The 16,948-nt window shown below is 54.2% G+C and overlaps 1 protein-coding gene across 1 annotated transcript in view; it reads left to right on the forward strand.

Moving 5' to 3' along the window:
• Window positions 1–16,424, forward strand: part of ASS1 (argininosuccinate synthase 1) — a 51,330-nt gene extending 34,906 nt beyond the window's left edge. Inside the window, exons 12-15 of the mRNA XM_052648323.1 lie at window positions 5,285–5,416; window positions 10,439–10,595; window positions 14,955–15,020; window positions 16,196–16,424. Coding sequence (XP_052504283.1) covers window positions 5,285–5,416; window positions 10,439–10,595; window positions 14,955–15,020; window positions 16,196–16,241 — 401 coding nt within the window. The 3' untranslated portion in view covers window positions 16,242–16,424. The remainder of the gene's footprint in view (window positions 1–5,284; window positions 5,417–10,438; window positions 10,596–14,954; window positions 15,021–16,195) is intronic.
• The last annotated feature ends 524 nt before the right edge of the window (window positions 16,425–16,948 follow it).

A 16,948-nucleotide genomic window follows, 5' to 3' on the forward strand; every position in this document is an offset into this window, starting at 1 on the left:
CCTATAGTGGGTGCCATGCCTGGAGGTAGGCTTCCTCCCTGTTCTCCAGAACTGGGGGTGTCATCACCTTTGAAGACTGGAGCCATGAGGTTAGCGCTCAGTTCCAGCTCCCTTGGCTCCTTACCATCCACCTGAGGAGAAGATTGCTGGAGCATAGTCCTCACTCTGCCCAAGCACTGCGTGTGCACCGTTGAGGGGCTTTCCCTAAAAGCATAGCATTTAGCCTGAGAGTTGCTTGCTGTGTATCCTCAGGCAAGTTGCTTTCCGTCTCTGCAACTCCTACTGGCAAAGGTGGGCACGCTAGAGGATCTCACCTCTCTCTCTGCAAGTTCTACCTTGCCTATTTTCTGACTTGGGAAGTGAGAAAAGAAAGTTGCTTCTTCATTTTAGGGGGAGGTCTTGTTTTTTATTTCTCCACTCCCAATAAGTCACTATGAGAAAGAAAGGGACAATAGACGAGAACGTCGTGGGTTTGCCCACGAGATTTTTATTAGGTCTACGGTCAGGGGAAAAGCTGTTAATTGTCAGTTATATGGAGGGCAGAGCAGGAAGGTGCTATTGTTCGTATGTTGGTGTACAAGGGGGAAATGTCATTTGTATTGATTTTATAAAGCTTAGAGTTGAAATTGGTTAAGCGCTTTTTTTTTTTTTTTTTTTTTGCCGGGGTGGGGGAGGCTGGGTGGGTAGGAAGTTGGCAGTGCTAACGTGCCAGGTCCGGGGTGGCCAGGTTAGCGGCACTTGGGGCCATGGGGTCAGCGGGCCGGGGGCTGGGGAAGCCGCAGATGGAGTAGCTTTCGCTGTATTGTGGCTGTTCACATCATCATTATCACATTATCTTTTTAACTCTGGAGGGGGGCTAATTAAGTGAAGTAAATGAAATCAGTGGGGAGGAGAAGGGGGGCGAGGCAGGCAGGAGGGAAGCCGAGAAGGAGCTGGCGCTGGTCCTTCCCTCACCTTCTCCCCCCAGCCCTGCCCCGCGGGTCTCCCTCTGCCGCTTCCCTCGGTGACTTGTCCGCCCTCGCCTCCTCACCTGCCTTCTGTGCCCCCCTCCACTCCTCCCCTCCACTCTCTTCCGTCTTCCTCCCTCCTTCCCACCTCTCTCGCATCCTCCCCTCCTCTCTCACTTCCTCCTTATTCCATCACTTTCTGGTGAAGACAGACTTAAAAGAGTTGCCGCCCGCCTCTCCAGACCTCCCAGAGTCTCCACTCAGAATATTCCAGATTGGAGGGAGACCTGTGAGGCAAAGGTGTTCACATTCCCAGAAGCCCGGAGTGGCCAGCACCAGAGGCCCACCCTGATTCCCAGGGTGGGGCCCACGGGGCACTGGGAGCACAGAGGAAGGCTAGCAACCCACCAGGACCTGCCTCCCCATCACCATGGCAACCTCCTCCCTCCTTGGCCATGGGATCTAAGCGGGGAGCTCTTGGGCTCCAGCCCAGCTCCCCTCCCCCGGCCTTTCCAAATCCCTTCCTCTGGACACTGCTTACCCAAAGGACCAGAGGCGGTGGTCCAGGTGTCTTAACCTCCACCTCTGCCCTCCCACCCCCCCACACCCGACCCCCCGGCCGAGTTGGCCGATCCCACTCAATTCTGCCAAATTGCTCAATTTCTGGGCTAACCTGGCAGCCTCAGGAAAACAGATGAGAAAAATTTAAGCGGCCGCAGCTGTTTTGGTTCCCACCTCTTCCTCCTCGGTCCACTCTCCCCCAACCCCGGCCGCCCCCCAGCTCCTCGCCCTTCTTCCCCACCCGCTCCTCGGCAGTAATTATGGTGTGATTGAAGCCGCTCCGCAGAGAACTGCTGACATCTCTGTCTTTTTCCTGTAAACACGGGGAGATGAAAATAGACACTTGAATCCGCTGTGCGTGTCACTCGGAAGATATCTGTTGTCTCTTCCCCAGCGACACCGAGACTCAGCTGTCATTTCCTCCTTCTTTTTGCACAGTGGTTTGTATGCCGACTGTCAAAAGCCCCAAATCCATAGTCTTTAAGCATCAGGATTCTGTCACTGGGTTGTTTTTTTTTTTTTAAGTCATTTTTTTCCCCAGAAGAAATACACAGAAATCATCTGTACCCCCTACCCCTGTGGAGAGGAGAAGGAAAGCTTTAAGATGCACACACACACACACACACACACACACGACAGCAGCAACCTGAAAACAAGCTTTTTGATCAGTCACAATTAACTTTAACACCTTCTAAGGCAAGGAACGGGAATATTAATTGTGCTGGTGTGTTTCACGGCTGCAGCTTCTCTTCTTGCCTACGACTCCTCCCACAGCACCCTCGAAGGGCTGACGGTCGTGTGGCTGGTCCTGAGGGCTCAGCGATGGGTCACAGTCCACTAGACACTTTCCATTCTTTTACTGGGGACAGCTCTGATGGGGCAGTTTGGGGGTGGTGCTGGGGGACAGGGGCTTCCCAGGTGACTCAGTGGTAAAGAACTTGCCTGCCAATGCAGGAGATGCGGGTTCAATCCCTGGGCTGGGAAGACCCCCCTCCCCCAAGAAGGAAATGGCAACCCACTCCAGTATTCTTGCCTGGAGAATCCCATGGACAGAGGAGCCTGGCGGGCTGCAGTCCATGGGGCCGCCAAGAGTCAGACACGACTGAGTGCCTGAGCGACTGTCCCCAGAAGGCGCCGGCCCCAACGCCTGCGCTTTCGGGATTGTGTCTCTGAGGCAGTCTGTGGACGTGGATGACAGAGCCGGTGTGAACTGTGTTTATGAGAGTCATGATGAGGGGTCGAGGGGGCCCGAGGCACTCCCCGGGGAGTTGAGGACTTGGGCCTGCTGCATGAACTGGGGGATACTAGTGTTTTCCTACTGGGGAAACAGTTGTGTTTACCCCCACAGCTGATTCAGGGCAGCAGAAGTGGCCCAAGAGCTCCGGGCACACAAGTGAAACAGGACCGGCGTGTCCTAGCAACGGCTTGCCTCTCTGCACATGTCCCCGAACCCCAGGATGTGGTGGGTTTGCAGATAAGAGACTCGCTTCCCTATAGAGAGGCTCTTTTCCACTCTGGAGCACCTCAGAGCCTTGGGAACACTCTTCCTTGGCCACAACAGCTCAGACTTGGGTGTCCCCTTCATGCTTGGTGAGCACTGGATCACTTTGCAAAAGGCCCTAAAAGGCAACCAAGAGCAGAGATGGAAAACTCAGAGGCAGGTCTCAGTCTCCCCATCTGCAAAATGGGTGCATTGGGCCAAATCAGGATTTTTAAGGACTGCTTGTGGAGTCCAGGGTTTGCAGGGGGACCTCTGCTCCCCACAGCTGGACCTCATCTTTGATTGTATATGTTGAGCTTCTACCTAAGGCTGTTTGAATGCTGGGTTTGCAGCTGAATTAGGAAAATACAGGCCATCCTTAAGGACTCTGACATTTCTGTGGATTCCCAGACTTAGATTAAAGACTAGAGAAGTTCTCAGAGGAGAAAATTTCTGGCTACTTACATCAGACACAACCTTGTTCATGTCCCCTATGGACTTCAGAGTTTAAACAGTCTCCTCCATTCTGGTGTTGTTTTTTTTTTTTAAGCATTTTTAAATTGTGGTAAAATATACAAGACATTGGAAAAAATCCTGATGCTTTGAAAGACTGAAGGCAAAAGAAGGGGGCAGCAAAGGATGAGATGTTTAGATAGCATCACCGACTCCATGAACATGAATTTGAGCAAACTCTAGGAGATGGTGAAGGACAGGGAAGTCCAGCAGGCTGCAGTCCATGGGTTTGCGAAGAGTTGGATATGACTTAGCAACTGAACAACAACAAATACAAAACATACAGCTTACCGTTTAAACTCTTTGAGTGTCCTGTTCAGTGGCGTCAAGGACACCATTCGTGTTGTGTAAGCGCCAGCCTGCATCTCCAGAACGCTTTCGTCTACTCAAAGCGAGGCCCCATTAAACAACAACTCCCCTCTCCCCCTCCCCAGCCCCTGGCACCCAGCATTCTACTTGGTTTCTATGAGCTGGACTCTTAGGAACCTCACGTGAGCAGGATGACACAGTGCCTGTCTCTTGGTGATTTGTCTCTGGTTGAGTTCACTGCGCATCCTGTCCTTGCGTGTATCAGGACTTCCTTTTAAGGCTGAATATTTCACTATGGAAATATCTCTTTCTGTTTATCCATCCTTCTATTGTTGGGCATTCTGATTGCTTCCACCTTTTGGCTCTTGTACATAATGCTGCCATGAACTTGGGCGTATGAATCCCTTCTGTGGAAAGATGACCATGTAAATTTTGAGGAAAACCAAAAATCTGTCCCTTTAACGCCATAACACTATTTGGTGGGAAGAAAGGGACTTTTGGGGGTGGTGTTCATCGGGGAGGGTTATGACCGCTTTATCAGGACAGCAGACACAAGGCAGGTTTATCCAAGGTGCTCACCCGAACTTGACTCATGGGGCTACACTGCCAGGATTGCCGGTGCCAATTCTGCCTCTTGGTGCCTCAGTGTCCCCAAACCTAGGATGGCGCCCACTCATCAGATCTCCCTCCCAGGGCCAGGCGCCCCCTTGTCACTTGGAGGCAGTGTGGTCCAAGCAGGTTGTTTAGCAAATGCAGGATTCGGGCCAGAGATGATGGGGAGACCACTGATCAAGACTCTTCCCGTGACCTTCCGGGTCTGATCTCATCACCTGCTGGTCCACAGGGCAGCAGACAGCACCACTCAGGGACCGCTCCCAGCTCCACTTCAGCTACGTCCCTCCCCCCTTTTAGGCTCAGTTTCCCCCTTGGTACAGTGAGGTCAGCCCCGAGCTGACCAAGGTAGTGAGGATTTCTCAGCAGAGATGAGGCTGCAGGGGAGCCACCAGCCAAAACTGGCATGTGTGTGCACACGTGTCCACGCGTGTGCATGTGTGTGAACAGCCGTCCCCTCCCCTGGCTCCCTAGGGGAAGGCAGGAAGGGCCGTTCAGGGCCCTGGGCTCCAGCAGAATCGGTTTAATTACAGGTTTTCAGCTGCGGGCCGGTGGGCATGAGTTGGGGAGGAGGGGGGATCGGCTCTGAAACCCTGTCATTTTCCAGCATCTGAGGGCCTCTGCAAAGGGGGGCATCTAGACATTTTCTCCGCAAGCCGCAGAGTGGACTGTCGTGGCCCCAGCGTGAACATAATGGCAGATGCATTTTGCAGCAAGCTGGGAGTGAATGGGTCCGACCGGCTTGTCTCCTGTCAGACGAGTCATTATTATTATTATTTTTTTTTGTCATTGGCTGACAGTTTGGGTTTCATGCGTTTCTCTCTTTTTTTCTTCTCTTCCCCCTGCCTGGAAAAATGGCTAGGTATCTACGAGACCCCAGCGGGGACGATCCTTTACCACGCTCATTTAGATATCGAGGCCTTCACCATGGACCGGGAAGTGCGCAAAATCAAGCAAGGCCTGGGCTTGAAATTCGCCGAGCTGGTCTACACGGGTGCGTAGACCCTGCAGCTGGCTCCCTCCCCTCCCTGACCCAGGGGCACCCTCCTCCTCCAGTCCCAGGTCACCCACTGCCACCTGCGCGAGAGCCTGGAAGATGCAGGTTGAAGGGGCCGGAGAGCGGGCAGGAGACAAGGAGCGAGGAGGGGGCTGTGGGACTGCCTGGTCCATGAGGCCTTGAGGGAAGCGCGCCAGCTCCCCGGGGCGTCTTGCAGCTCCGCTGCCTGCAGCCCACGGGACTGCAGAGCGGGCCAGGGCAGCATCCTGCCAAGTTTCATCCAGCATGTGCCGGGTACCTGGCACCATGTGGGGACTGAGCCGTCCCGGAGGGCCCCCTCCCCCAAGTTCCTAAGAGAACCGCGGCCAGAAACCAAGGCTCCGGGCAAACGGAACGTATAGAGCATTACCCAACTGAAAGTGGCCGAGTTGGGCTGGACCTCAGGTCAGCCTATCTCCATGCAGAACCCCTCAAGCCACTCCTTGAACTGCCTAATATTGACCAAGAATAGGGCCTGAGCACTACATGGGCCAGATCCCCACTGGGAAGCCACCAGGGCCACACGTACCCATTTCACAGGTGAGGAGACTGAGTTTCCATGCCTCACCTGCCATCTGACCAGGCCTCCTGACTCCAGATCCATCCCAGACGTTGTAAAAGGAGTGAGCAGATCCAACCTGTTGCCTGTTTTTGTTCAGCCCATAAGCTAAGACCAGTTTTTACATTTTTCAATGGTTAGGAAAAATTTTTTTTAAGTAATACCTATTTCATGTAATATGAAAATCATAGGAAATTCAAATTTCAGCATCCATAAATAGTTTTTTGGAGAAGGAAATGGCCCACCCATTCCAGTATTCTTGCCTTGAAGATCCCATGGACAGAGGAGCCTGGCAGGCTACGATCTATGGGATCACAAGAGTCAGACATGACTTCGCAACTAAACACCAACAAATAGTTTTTTTGGCACCTCCTTGCTCATTTGTGTCCATGTTGTTGAGCACTTTGGAACTACTCTGGCATAGCTGAGTAGTAGCTAGAGAAGCTACGTGGCCCATAGAGCCTAAAATATTTACTATCTGGCCCTTTCTAGAAAGGGCTGACCCTATTCTATAACATTCACATCTCCCTAATTTGAGAAATCATGTCATAACAGACCCTCTCAGCTGTTGGGAGGATGGACTGCCATTCTCTGGGAGCCTGGATGTCAGAAGGACCCTAGGAAAGTTAATATTCTTAGTAACTGCCTGGTATAAGTCTCACCTCTTCCGCTGGTCCCCCACTTGGAAGTTTCGCTTTCTCTGAAACCTTGGAATAGCTATAACTCATCTCGGGGTTTCAGGGCGACATGGTGGTTATTGGCTGGCATTATTTTTCCCTCCCATTGTTCCCAGCAGCTTTGAAACTCCAGGGCCCCCCTCTTCCCAGGTACAGGCAGGTGTTTAAATACCATTGTCTCCTGCGGACTCTCGTGCTCAGTGGGGTTTCCACGCTGAAAGGTGGATTTTGGTTACAAAGTGGGAGAGTCATTAAGCTATGGCAGGCTGTGATGGGGGACAGCACCTGGCCAAGGCTGCTTCTGGGACGTCCATGGGAGCTGAGCGGAGACCAGGCTGCCAGGCTCCCCATGCAAGATCGGCTGCCGCCTCTTGCTGCCTGGCCCTGAACCGGGTATTACCTAATCTTAGCTGCACAGAGGTGAGATGAAAATGCTCGTCCGAGGTTTCAGAGCCGCTGAGCCATGGCTTGGAGCCCAGGACAAGCTGGCTTCAGAGGCCAAGTTCTCGGCCACTTCAGCAGATGCCAGGGGATGGAAGGTGGGCTGAGCCCATTTGTGAGGGATGACCAACGGGCACTGGCGTGTACAGGCCCGCCCTGGGCACAAGTTGGCCCCTAGCTGAGGGGCTGGTGCCTCGGCACCAGGCTGCCTGTGTTGAGTCCTTGCTGTCACCCACTGAGCCCCCTAAATCCCCAAAGGTTACAGTGATTAGGTTCAAAGGAAATGAAACCTCAGAGTGGAGGCTCCTCTTAGGTAGTTGTTATTAAGTTCAGCCAGGTGCCTCTGATGTCCAGGCCCCCATAGATGTCAAGGTTGGCCTCCGGCAGCAGCCTGTTTCCTCAACAGCTCCGAAGGGCTGTGTGATAGGATTTCTCACATTCGGGATGCATAAATGTTAGAGAGTGGGGTTTAGCTTCAGCACATTCCTTAAGCCCCCTGGTGCCTCGGTTTCTTCCTCTGAAGAGTGGAGATGAGGCTGCTTGTCTTACAGTGAGGACTCAATACATAGGTGAGTGGTAAAGAACCCGCCTGCCAATGCCAGAGATACAAGAGACACAGGTTTGATCCCTGGGTCGGGAAGATCCCCTGGAGAAGGAAATGGCAACACGCTCCAATATTCTTGTCTGGAGAATCCCATGGACAGAGAATCCAGTCCATAGGGTTGCAAAGAGTCAGACACGACTGAAGCAACTTAGCACAAATGCATTGCATAGATATTTGCAAAGCCTCTAGGAGAGTGCCTGACCTGGTCTCCGAATGTAAACGCAGAACAGGGCTTTGCCTCTGGCTGGGTAGATCTTGAGTCTGTCTCCTCCCTCAGCCTCAGTTTCCTCTCCTGTAAGATAAAGGGCACTGGGCCAGATCCCTTCTCGTTCTGTCTAGCTCCCCCTGCAGATCGATCATTCTGCTGTGGCACTTGGCTTCCTTGGAGCCACTGTGGTCTCAGGGCCCTGGGAGACCGAGGCCCAAGAAAGCCCTTCTGTCTCGGGGCCACTCCCAGCTGCCTCGGCTTCTGTGACCACTGTCTTTCCCTACTCTCACGCCATTCTCAAATTTCCTAAGGTGGCTGTATGAAGTTTTCACAGGTACCCTCCCTCCAGGACCAGACATGGGCCTCACCCTGCAGGGTGATCCTGGCAGGAGCCCAGCTTCAGGGCCCCTCTCATTTAGGGGGTGTAGCTCACCTCTCCCCTCACCTCAGTTTCTTCAACAGTAAAATGGGTATAATACACAGAGGATTGTCATCCTAATTAATACAGAGTTTGGCTCAGCCCCGCCCACCATGTACCCCCAGCCTGGGACACTCAGGGTCTCCCCAGGGCAGTGCTTAGGGCTCACTGTCCCCCCACCCCAGGTTGGGTCTGCTGGGAAGAGAAACCTGAGTGCAAGGCCCCCGTGGAGGCAGCTGGGAGACCTGAGATAAAAGCCCAGGAGCTCCTACTGGGTTCTCTGCCCCCTTCTCTGGCTACATCGCCGCCTCTCTTCCAGCCTGTGAACCTAATGGGCTAATTACCCTGACTTAGAAAGGTGGCCGAGCCACTGGGGCATGGGGTGGGGAGGGGTGTATGGCCCTCAGTGTCCCCTCCCACAGGAGTCTGGGCTAGAGGCAGGAGCACTGCGGATCGCTCTGTGTGCGTTTGGAAAGGTTCTCTCCTTCTCGAGGTGTCTGTCGCCCTGGATACAGTGAGGACCGGCAGGCCACATTCAGATCTCAAAAGCAGAAGCACCCGCTGAATCCACACAGCCCCTAGAGAGTGGTGGGTAGCACCTCACTGTGCAAACGCGGAGACCAAGGCACAGAGGCTGCGCGGCCTGTCAAGGTGGAGCTGGAGGTGAGCGTAGGAGAGTGAGGACCCAACCCCTTCTCTCCCTGCCCAGCCCTCCCCAATGTCTGCGGGAGGGCCTGCTCCCCATTCCCACAGAGAGCCTCAGCAGGTGCCCCCGGAGGCCTTAGTCTCCGACAATAGCCACAGACCTGGGGCTGACCTGAGCCTTTATCAGGGCTAGAGATCACACACCATCTGGCCCCACAGCTGCCCAGGTGGGCTCACCTTTCCAGCTCCATTTCAGAGAAATCCTACCCCTCACCCTGTCCCTCCCCCAACCCCGATCGCAGCCCCCCTGCCCTCGGCAGAGACTGAGAGGAGCCACTGTCCAGACCCTGGGAAGAGGGGACTGAACACACAGCCCTCCCCGGCCCGAGGCATTCAGGGCGGGAGGGGTGGGGTGCAATGCATTTCTCAGGCACCTCAGTGTGCAGACGGCAAAGCTGCAAGACAATCATACAAGGCAGAGTTGTTAGAACTCGGGCCCACTGAGGTCAGGTCCAGCCCCCACCACTATAGCCTGTGTGACTGGGGAAAAGTCTCAAATTCCCTGAGCTTCACTTCCTCACACAGGAAAGAGAGAGGCTAAGAGAAATGTTTGTCCCAAGACTCTTTGGGAGGATTCAGAGAGCTAGTCCAGGAACTTCCTTCGTGGTCCAGTGGTTGAGACTCCAGGCTTCCAATGCAGGGGCCATGGGTTAGATCCCTGGTTAAAGACAGGGCACTTTTTCCAAAGGGCTCTGCCTGGCTGTTGGCCCAGTATTCACAGCAGTCCTGAGTCCGTGGCCTCCACACAATAAGCCTGCTGGCCCTGGGAGTGGGGGAAGGAAGGGTCATTCCCACTTGGCAGATGGGGGAACAGGCGCAGGGAGGTGAAGGCCCCACACACCTAGTCTTGCTGACCCCAAACCCACCACCCAACTGGGCACCCCCATCACTCAGTGACATGTATCTGAGTCCTACTTGAGGTCTTCTGCCTAATTTATCAGTCTGCTACCCTGATAAGACTGAGCCCCCATGGGCAAAAGATGGGGGTCCCTTCACCACTGTCTCCCCAGCACCTGACCTCCGGAGCTCCCTGAATATCTGTGGCGTGAAGCAGTAGGTTAAAACCCCTCCTCCTGACCCTTGAGAGGTGACTGCATTGTAGCAGGGGTTGGGAGAGAACCCTACGAAGTCACAGGACTGGGCAGGTGGGCTTGCTCCTCCGTGTGGTCACGTACAAGTGCACATTGAGCCGGGACTCCGCATTGAACAGCATAAACACGGGACTGCCCCCCTCCCAGGCTCACGTCTGCCATGACGGGGTGAGGTTGGGGCGCGTGCCCTGTGTGGATCCCAGTTCCCGCCACATCCTGGCCTGGGGCAGACAACACAGCGGGCCTCACTAGCACCCTTGTGTCTCCCTCCACGCAGGCTTCTGGCACAGCCCCGAGTGTGAGTTTGTCCGCCACTGCATCGCCAAGTCCCAAGAGCGCGTGGAAGGGAAAGTACACGTGTCTGTCCTCAAGGGCCAGGTGTACATCCTCGGCCGGGAGTCCCCACTGTCCCTCTACAACGAGGAGCTCGTGAGGTGGGTGTCCCCCACCCCTGCCCCCAGCTGGGCACAGACCCGCAGGTCCAGCATCTCCTCTCACTGTCTTTCCAGCAAGGATGCTCCCAAGCGTGTGCAAGGCGTGGAGGAGACAGTCCCAAAGAGCAGCCACACCACCTCTGTCCTCATGGAACTTACAGGCTAGGTGGGGAGAAAGCCCCAGTCAGAGGATCACCCGAGGGTAGGATTAGGGAAGGTGGTGCTGGACAACCCAGAGATATAGGATACTTGGGCTGGGTATAATAACGGGGGTGGGGAGACGCATCCCTGCAGAAGAAGTCCTCTCTGAGCTGGTCTCCGAAAGAAAGGACTGTACCAGGGGGAGAGGCAGGGCGGGAGCGTTTCCAGAGAGACTGTCCTGTGCAGAGAGTCCAAGTCATGGAAGAACCCAGAACATCCCTGGCACAATAAGAACTGCAGGGTGGGAGGGCCCTGGAGCCAGATTGTAAAGGACGGACACATCAGACCTGTGGCTTTGGTCCTCTCTGGCTGCTCTGGATTGAAGTGAGGTGGGAGCTGGCAAGGGTGGACACCAGGCCTCCCAGGGGGACATGCTGGAGGCTTGGACCAGTCTGCTGGATCTGGGAATAGAGTTAAGCAGATGGATTTGGCAGATATTTAGGAGGTGGAATTAAAAGGGCTTGGATGGGGAGAGAGATGGAAAAGTTCAGAACCACCCCGGGCTTTCCAGCATGAGCCACTGGGTAGACTTTGATGGCAACGACTGAGTTGAGAGAATGGGAGAAAATCACGCATTTGGATTTGGACATCTTGAGGGTTAGTTTTCTCTGAGATTTGGGCCAGGAGAACTATAGTTGGCGGTTGGACACACAGGGCTAGAGTTAATGAGAAACATAGGCTGAAGACGTTGGGTGGTAAGGCCAAGAGGAGACTGCCAAGGGGAGCGACAGAGTTGGGTGAGAGGGAGCCAAGAGGGAACCTTGAAGAGCTGCCTCCCCGATGGGTCAGGGTGAGGGAGCTGAATGGCTGCGGGAGAGGTTGCGGAGCCCTGGCAGGCTGGGTCTTTGGTGAAAGTGTGAAAGGGTTAGTCGCTGAGTCTCTTTTGTGACCCCATGAACTGTAGCCCAATAGGCTCCTCTGTCCATGGAATTCTCCAGGCCACAATACTGGAGCGGGTTGCCATTCTCTTCTCCAGGGGATCTTCCTGACCCAGGGATCGAACCTGGGTCTCCCACATTGCAGGCAGATTCTTTAGCAGGTGCCTATTAGCTGTACCTGTGTTTGCATCTTGAATGAGAGACTGGCCTTGACCATGGAGCCAAGTGGCCCCTTTGGAGGTCACCTGGTCAAACAAGAGGTGGGGACAGGCAACCCCACCTGACGCAAGTCCCAGGCCCTGCATGGCCCCTCCCAGAAGGCAGTCGGGAATTAAAGTACGAGTTTTGTTTGGCAGTCAATATTATTTTCCTCTCTCTGTTCTCTTTGCCATGTTGCACTTCTCTCCCCCACTTCAATCTTTCTAAACACTTTATAAGCCATAAATATAACCGAATCAGTTTAGATCAGTCGGGGTAAATGTCAAATTATCTTCTCTCTTTCTCTCTCTGGCTCTTTCTTCCCTCCCCCTCCAAATCTACAGCCTCTAATAATCTGTCCAACCCTTCATTAAGCCTTACAGTCTCACTCGGGGAGATTAAATGAATAAAGTAAAAAGGGAAAGGGGAAAAAAAGAGAGAAAAGCAGGAGCATTTATTCTCACTGTGCCTCCGACCATTTCCCTTTTCTTTCTGATTTCTACATCGCTGACTTGAAAGCCCTTGAGTGACAGCGTCACAGGGACCGGCGAGGAAGCCCCTAGAGGTAGCAGAACTGGAAATGCCGCGGCGCAGTAGGTAGAAAGTAACGTAATTACAGAGCAGGTCAGAGCCACTCGAATGAACAAAAATAAAAGCACAGAGGTTTTCTGTAGACCGTCAGGGGAGGTAAAAAAAAAAATTTCATTGTAAACTCTCTTTTCCACAGTGCACCCCCCCACCACCACACCACCCAAACTACAGTTTTTTAAGAGAGGTTTTTCAGTTCCCGAGAAACACCTCTGGGACTCTTAGGCAGTCTGGTGGGACAAGTTTGTCCCAGAGGTGGGCTTCTCTTTGGCAGGGGCTGCTGGGGTGGTCTGAAGGGCCAGTCTGGGGGAAGAGGGTGGGAGAGTTTGTTTTGACTCATGAGAGATGGCTGGCCGGCCAGGGAGAAGGGGAACAGGATTGGCCCTGCTTTCTCCCTGGGCTGAATACAGGGACCCTTCCAAAGGGGACAAGGTGACTTGGAGAGCAGGAGTGAGTCCAGGTGTCCAAAGTCTGTTTGATGGTTGGTGGGGGCTGGGGCTGGGTGGCTCAGGGAGGGCTCGTGTTAAGCTTTATCACCGCAGCAACATCTGTAAAATCCATTCAAGGAGGCCGATGCTTTAGTTTGGTCCAGGCTCTCCCCTGCCCGGGGAAGGGTCCCAAGCCACAGCCCCCTAGAAGCCTGGTATCTTTTCCGCTTACCAGGAGCCTGCTAATCAGCTCCTGGTGACTTCAGCCACCTGAGCCCTGGAGGAGCCGACAGAGGTGAAAAGGAGGGAGCGTGGGAGTTCCATGTGCCAGCTTCAAGGTTCTGTGAAGGTCAGGGTAAGGGCGTGGTGGGGGGAGGCCCAGAGCCCGCGTCCCGACAAGCCACAGGGCAGCCAGGCGCAGAGACTGCAGTTTATAATGATTTTTTTTTTAAACCTCCCCTGACAGTCTACAAGCCCACAGTACAAGCCCACAGTCCACAAAGAGCCAGTCAAAGGCACAGCCTCGGGGTCTGGGAAAAAGAACAGCAGATCCCCTTAGCTCCCCCCACCCCGCAAACCCGCCCTCCATCTTACCTCTCTGGAGAAGGATTCTGAGGGGGCAGGCCACCTCCGTGTCAGTGAGAACCTTGAGACCGCTTTATCCTGAGGCTAGAGTTCTGCAGACATGAAGACAAGGGGCTAATTCAGGGCAGGATGCGACAGGGGCCCCGTGAGAAACGGGAGGGACTCCTTCCCCCGGGGGGATTCGGAGGGTGGCCTGGTGGAGTCAGATCTGAGGCCACAACACTCTGAACTTGTCCTCAAAGAGTGGATCACAGTCAATAAATAAATTATCGAGGGCAGGTGGGTGATTGATTGCTTATGTCTGCACCCGCCGCCCCTCCACGTGGGAGCTGCTCCCGCCTGGTCCTTGTTTCCTCAGCATCTGGCCCAGTGCCTGGCGGGTAGTAGGTGCTTAATAAATACCTGAGTAAATGAACAGGTGAATGAATGATGGTAGTGGCACTGAGTGCTTACCAGATGCCAGCTACATCATTTTTGTGGAGCTAGTGACAATGCTGGAGGGGCTTCCCTGCTGACTCAGCAGGAAAGAATCTGCCTGCAATGCTGGAGATGTGGGGTTCGATCCTTGGGTCGGGAAGATCCCCTGGAGGAGAAATGGCAACCCACTCCAGTATTCTTGCCTGGGAAATCCCATGGATTGAGGAGCCTGGCAGGCTACAATGGGGTCGAAAGAGTCGGACACGACTGAGAGACTAGCCAACGACGACGACAAATGGTAACGATGAAGGTCCCATTTCACAAATGAAAGACTGGAGCTCAAAGAGCAAAAACATTTGCCCTAATGTCTGTGCTGGGGGTGGAGCCAGGATACCCAACCAGGTGACCGGATCTGAATGACTGTGGCTGGGAAGGGTTCCGAAGGGCAGCCAAGCGAGAACAATCAAAAGAGGAAGGCTGTTGAATCTGTAAGATGGAAACTGTATATGTGGAGGAAAAAAAATCTGTTCTGTTGAGGGCAATGGGCGTTGACGCCCAGGTTTGAAGATGGTGCCCAGGTTTGAAGATGGATTAGACTCGGTCTCACTCGCTGGGCAGACAAGGTCAAAAAGGCTTCATGGACAAATCCTGAAGGCTGGGGCCTCCCTGCAGCTCGCAGGACACCGCCACGCATGTCGGAGGCTGTTTGGTGTGTAACCTCAGCCTCCCAGGCCTTCAGACCGCTGGACATCGTCGGCTCCTCCCGGACACCCTGAGGGCAGAGGTGGCTCCGATGCGTGTCCTGAGGGTACAGGTGCAGTGCTCTGGTTGGTGGCAGGAGTTCACCCGGCTGGCACTGGCAGGGCCAGGACCCAGCGTGCCCATCTGCATGGCAGGGTGGTGGCTCCCTGCTCTCCAGCCCCGGCACAGGGGAGGGCTCCCCGAACTGGAAGGAAAACAGTGAAGAGCCAGAGTGCAGGGAGGGTTGGATGCACACGGGGAATACCTGGGTGTCTGTGAGGCTGGGGTCCCCCGGATGCTGACGAGCTCCCACTCTTGTGCAGCATGAACGTGCAGGGAGACTACGAGCCGGTTGATGCCACTGGTTTCATCAACATCAACTCCCTCAGGTGAGAAGCCCTGGCCCCCCATGGGCCCTCAGACCCTCCAGGGGTGGGGAGCCAGCTCTGCAGGGACCTCGGTGTTCTGACCACTGCTGTGCCCTAGACAAGCCCCACCTTCCTGTCCCTCAACCACAGCATCCGCAGTGCCTGCTCTGGACCCAGCCTCTGCAGGACCCGGAAGGCACACTTATTGATAGCCAAGGGCCACAGAGCCCCGGGCACTTGAGTTCTGGGTTTCTGAGTTGCCTCTGACACTCACTCCCATCCTCTCCAACCACAGGGACTCCACCAGGAGCCCCCTGCCCGAACAGCTTAGCAAGGGAGATGGCCAAGAGGTAGAAAGGAGCCACAGAAGGCCACCAGCTCCTGCCTTGTCATCCCCATGCAGATCTAACTGGAGACACGGATCTCCATGGCCCAGGGTGCGTGATACACACCAACTGAGGCCACTCAGACCTGGGTTCGAGTCCTGGTTCTGCAGTTTGGGTTCACACCCCTCCCGAACCTCTGGAAATCACTAGTAGGGGTGTTAACCATGCCTGCCTCATAGGTGTGATGGAAGTTCGATTCCAGGCCGTGGAAATCAAGCACGCTGCCCAGACCCTGGTGCCCAGGAAGGGCACGGTGCCTGGCAAGCGGTCTATCAGGCTCTGGGTTCTTAATCACTAGCTTCCTTCTCCTGGGGGCACGGGGTCAAAAAGAAGGCATGAGTCTCTTTCCTTTCCCTGATAACGTGCCCTCAGCACAGACCCACTTTCTCCCAGAGCCAGCCTCCCGTCCCCGGAGCCAAGACTGGGAGAGACATCGAATCCAGGCGGGCCGTCACCTCCACCTCCCTGGCTCCTTCACCCTGTGTTTCATGACTCTAACCCTTTTAAATGGCTCCAAACACACTGGGTTTTCATAATGGCCTCTTCACTTCTCCCATCTCCAGTTAAACGCTTTGTCTGCAACAATGACAAGCAATGTTTTCCCCCTAAGATAAATTAATTACATTATCCTGATTGGAGGGCAGGAGGGGCCAGGGCAGGAGAAGACAGAGGGAGAATAAAGAGACAGCTTCACACACGTCTTAACAAACGGCTGCCCCCCGCCACCCCAGCTCTGCCTGAATTAATTGAACTGAGTGCATGTTGTTATTGTTAATTTACATTTTTCTTTGTTTTGAATCTGGTTTACAGGCTGAAGGAATATCATCGCCTCCAGAACAAGGTCACTGCCAAATAGACCAGCTGACAATGCAGAGCTGGGCCGCCTCACTTTACCCATCTCCCAAGTGTAGCTGCTAATTGTTGTGATAATTTGTGATTGTGACTTGTTCTCTGGGTCTGGCAGCGTAGTGGGGGTGCCAGGCCGCAGCTTTGTTCCAATAGTCCCCTGTAGCCTGCAGAAGTGGTCCACAGACAGAGGGATGGGGCGGGGAGCGGGGGGCGGGGGGGGCTGCCCTGAGGAGAATTAAAAAAAAATTATATATTAGTCTTTTGTTTCTTTATTTCTGCAGAGAGAGGGGTAAGAATGTGTGTGTGTGTGTGTGTGTGTGTGTGTGGCAGATCATGCTTTTCTTAGACGAACCTTTGTGTTTTTCGACTTAAGTGCTGCCGAAGGCCACGTTTTGCCAGAGAACCCATTTACCTGGAAGAACTGACCCCTCTCTTTAGCAAAAACCATGGAATCCAGAAGAGACCACCCTGGTCAGACTCTAGCCCAGCAGCCTGGCAATTTGTTAGCAACTGTGGCCCTGTGGCACATGCCAGGGAAACCCAGGAGAGCTTAAGTGACAAAGTTGGGGGCAGTCCAGCCCACAGCCAACAATGGACTCCGGGGAACAGTGGCCACGACTGACCACAGCAGGTTCCCCCCATCATGGCTGGGTGGCCTTGAGTAGTCTACGTCATGGAGGAGGAAGAACTTGAGTAAGAAGAAAAGCTTGAGCA

This window comes from Budorcas taxicolor, chromosome 11 (genome assembly GCF_023091745.1).
Source record: "Budorcas taxicolor isolate Tak-1 chromosome 11, Takin1.1, whole genome shotgun sequence".
NCBI lineage: Eukaryota > Metazoa > Chordata > Mammalia > Artiodactyla > Bovidae > Budorcas > Budorcas taxicolor.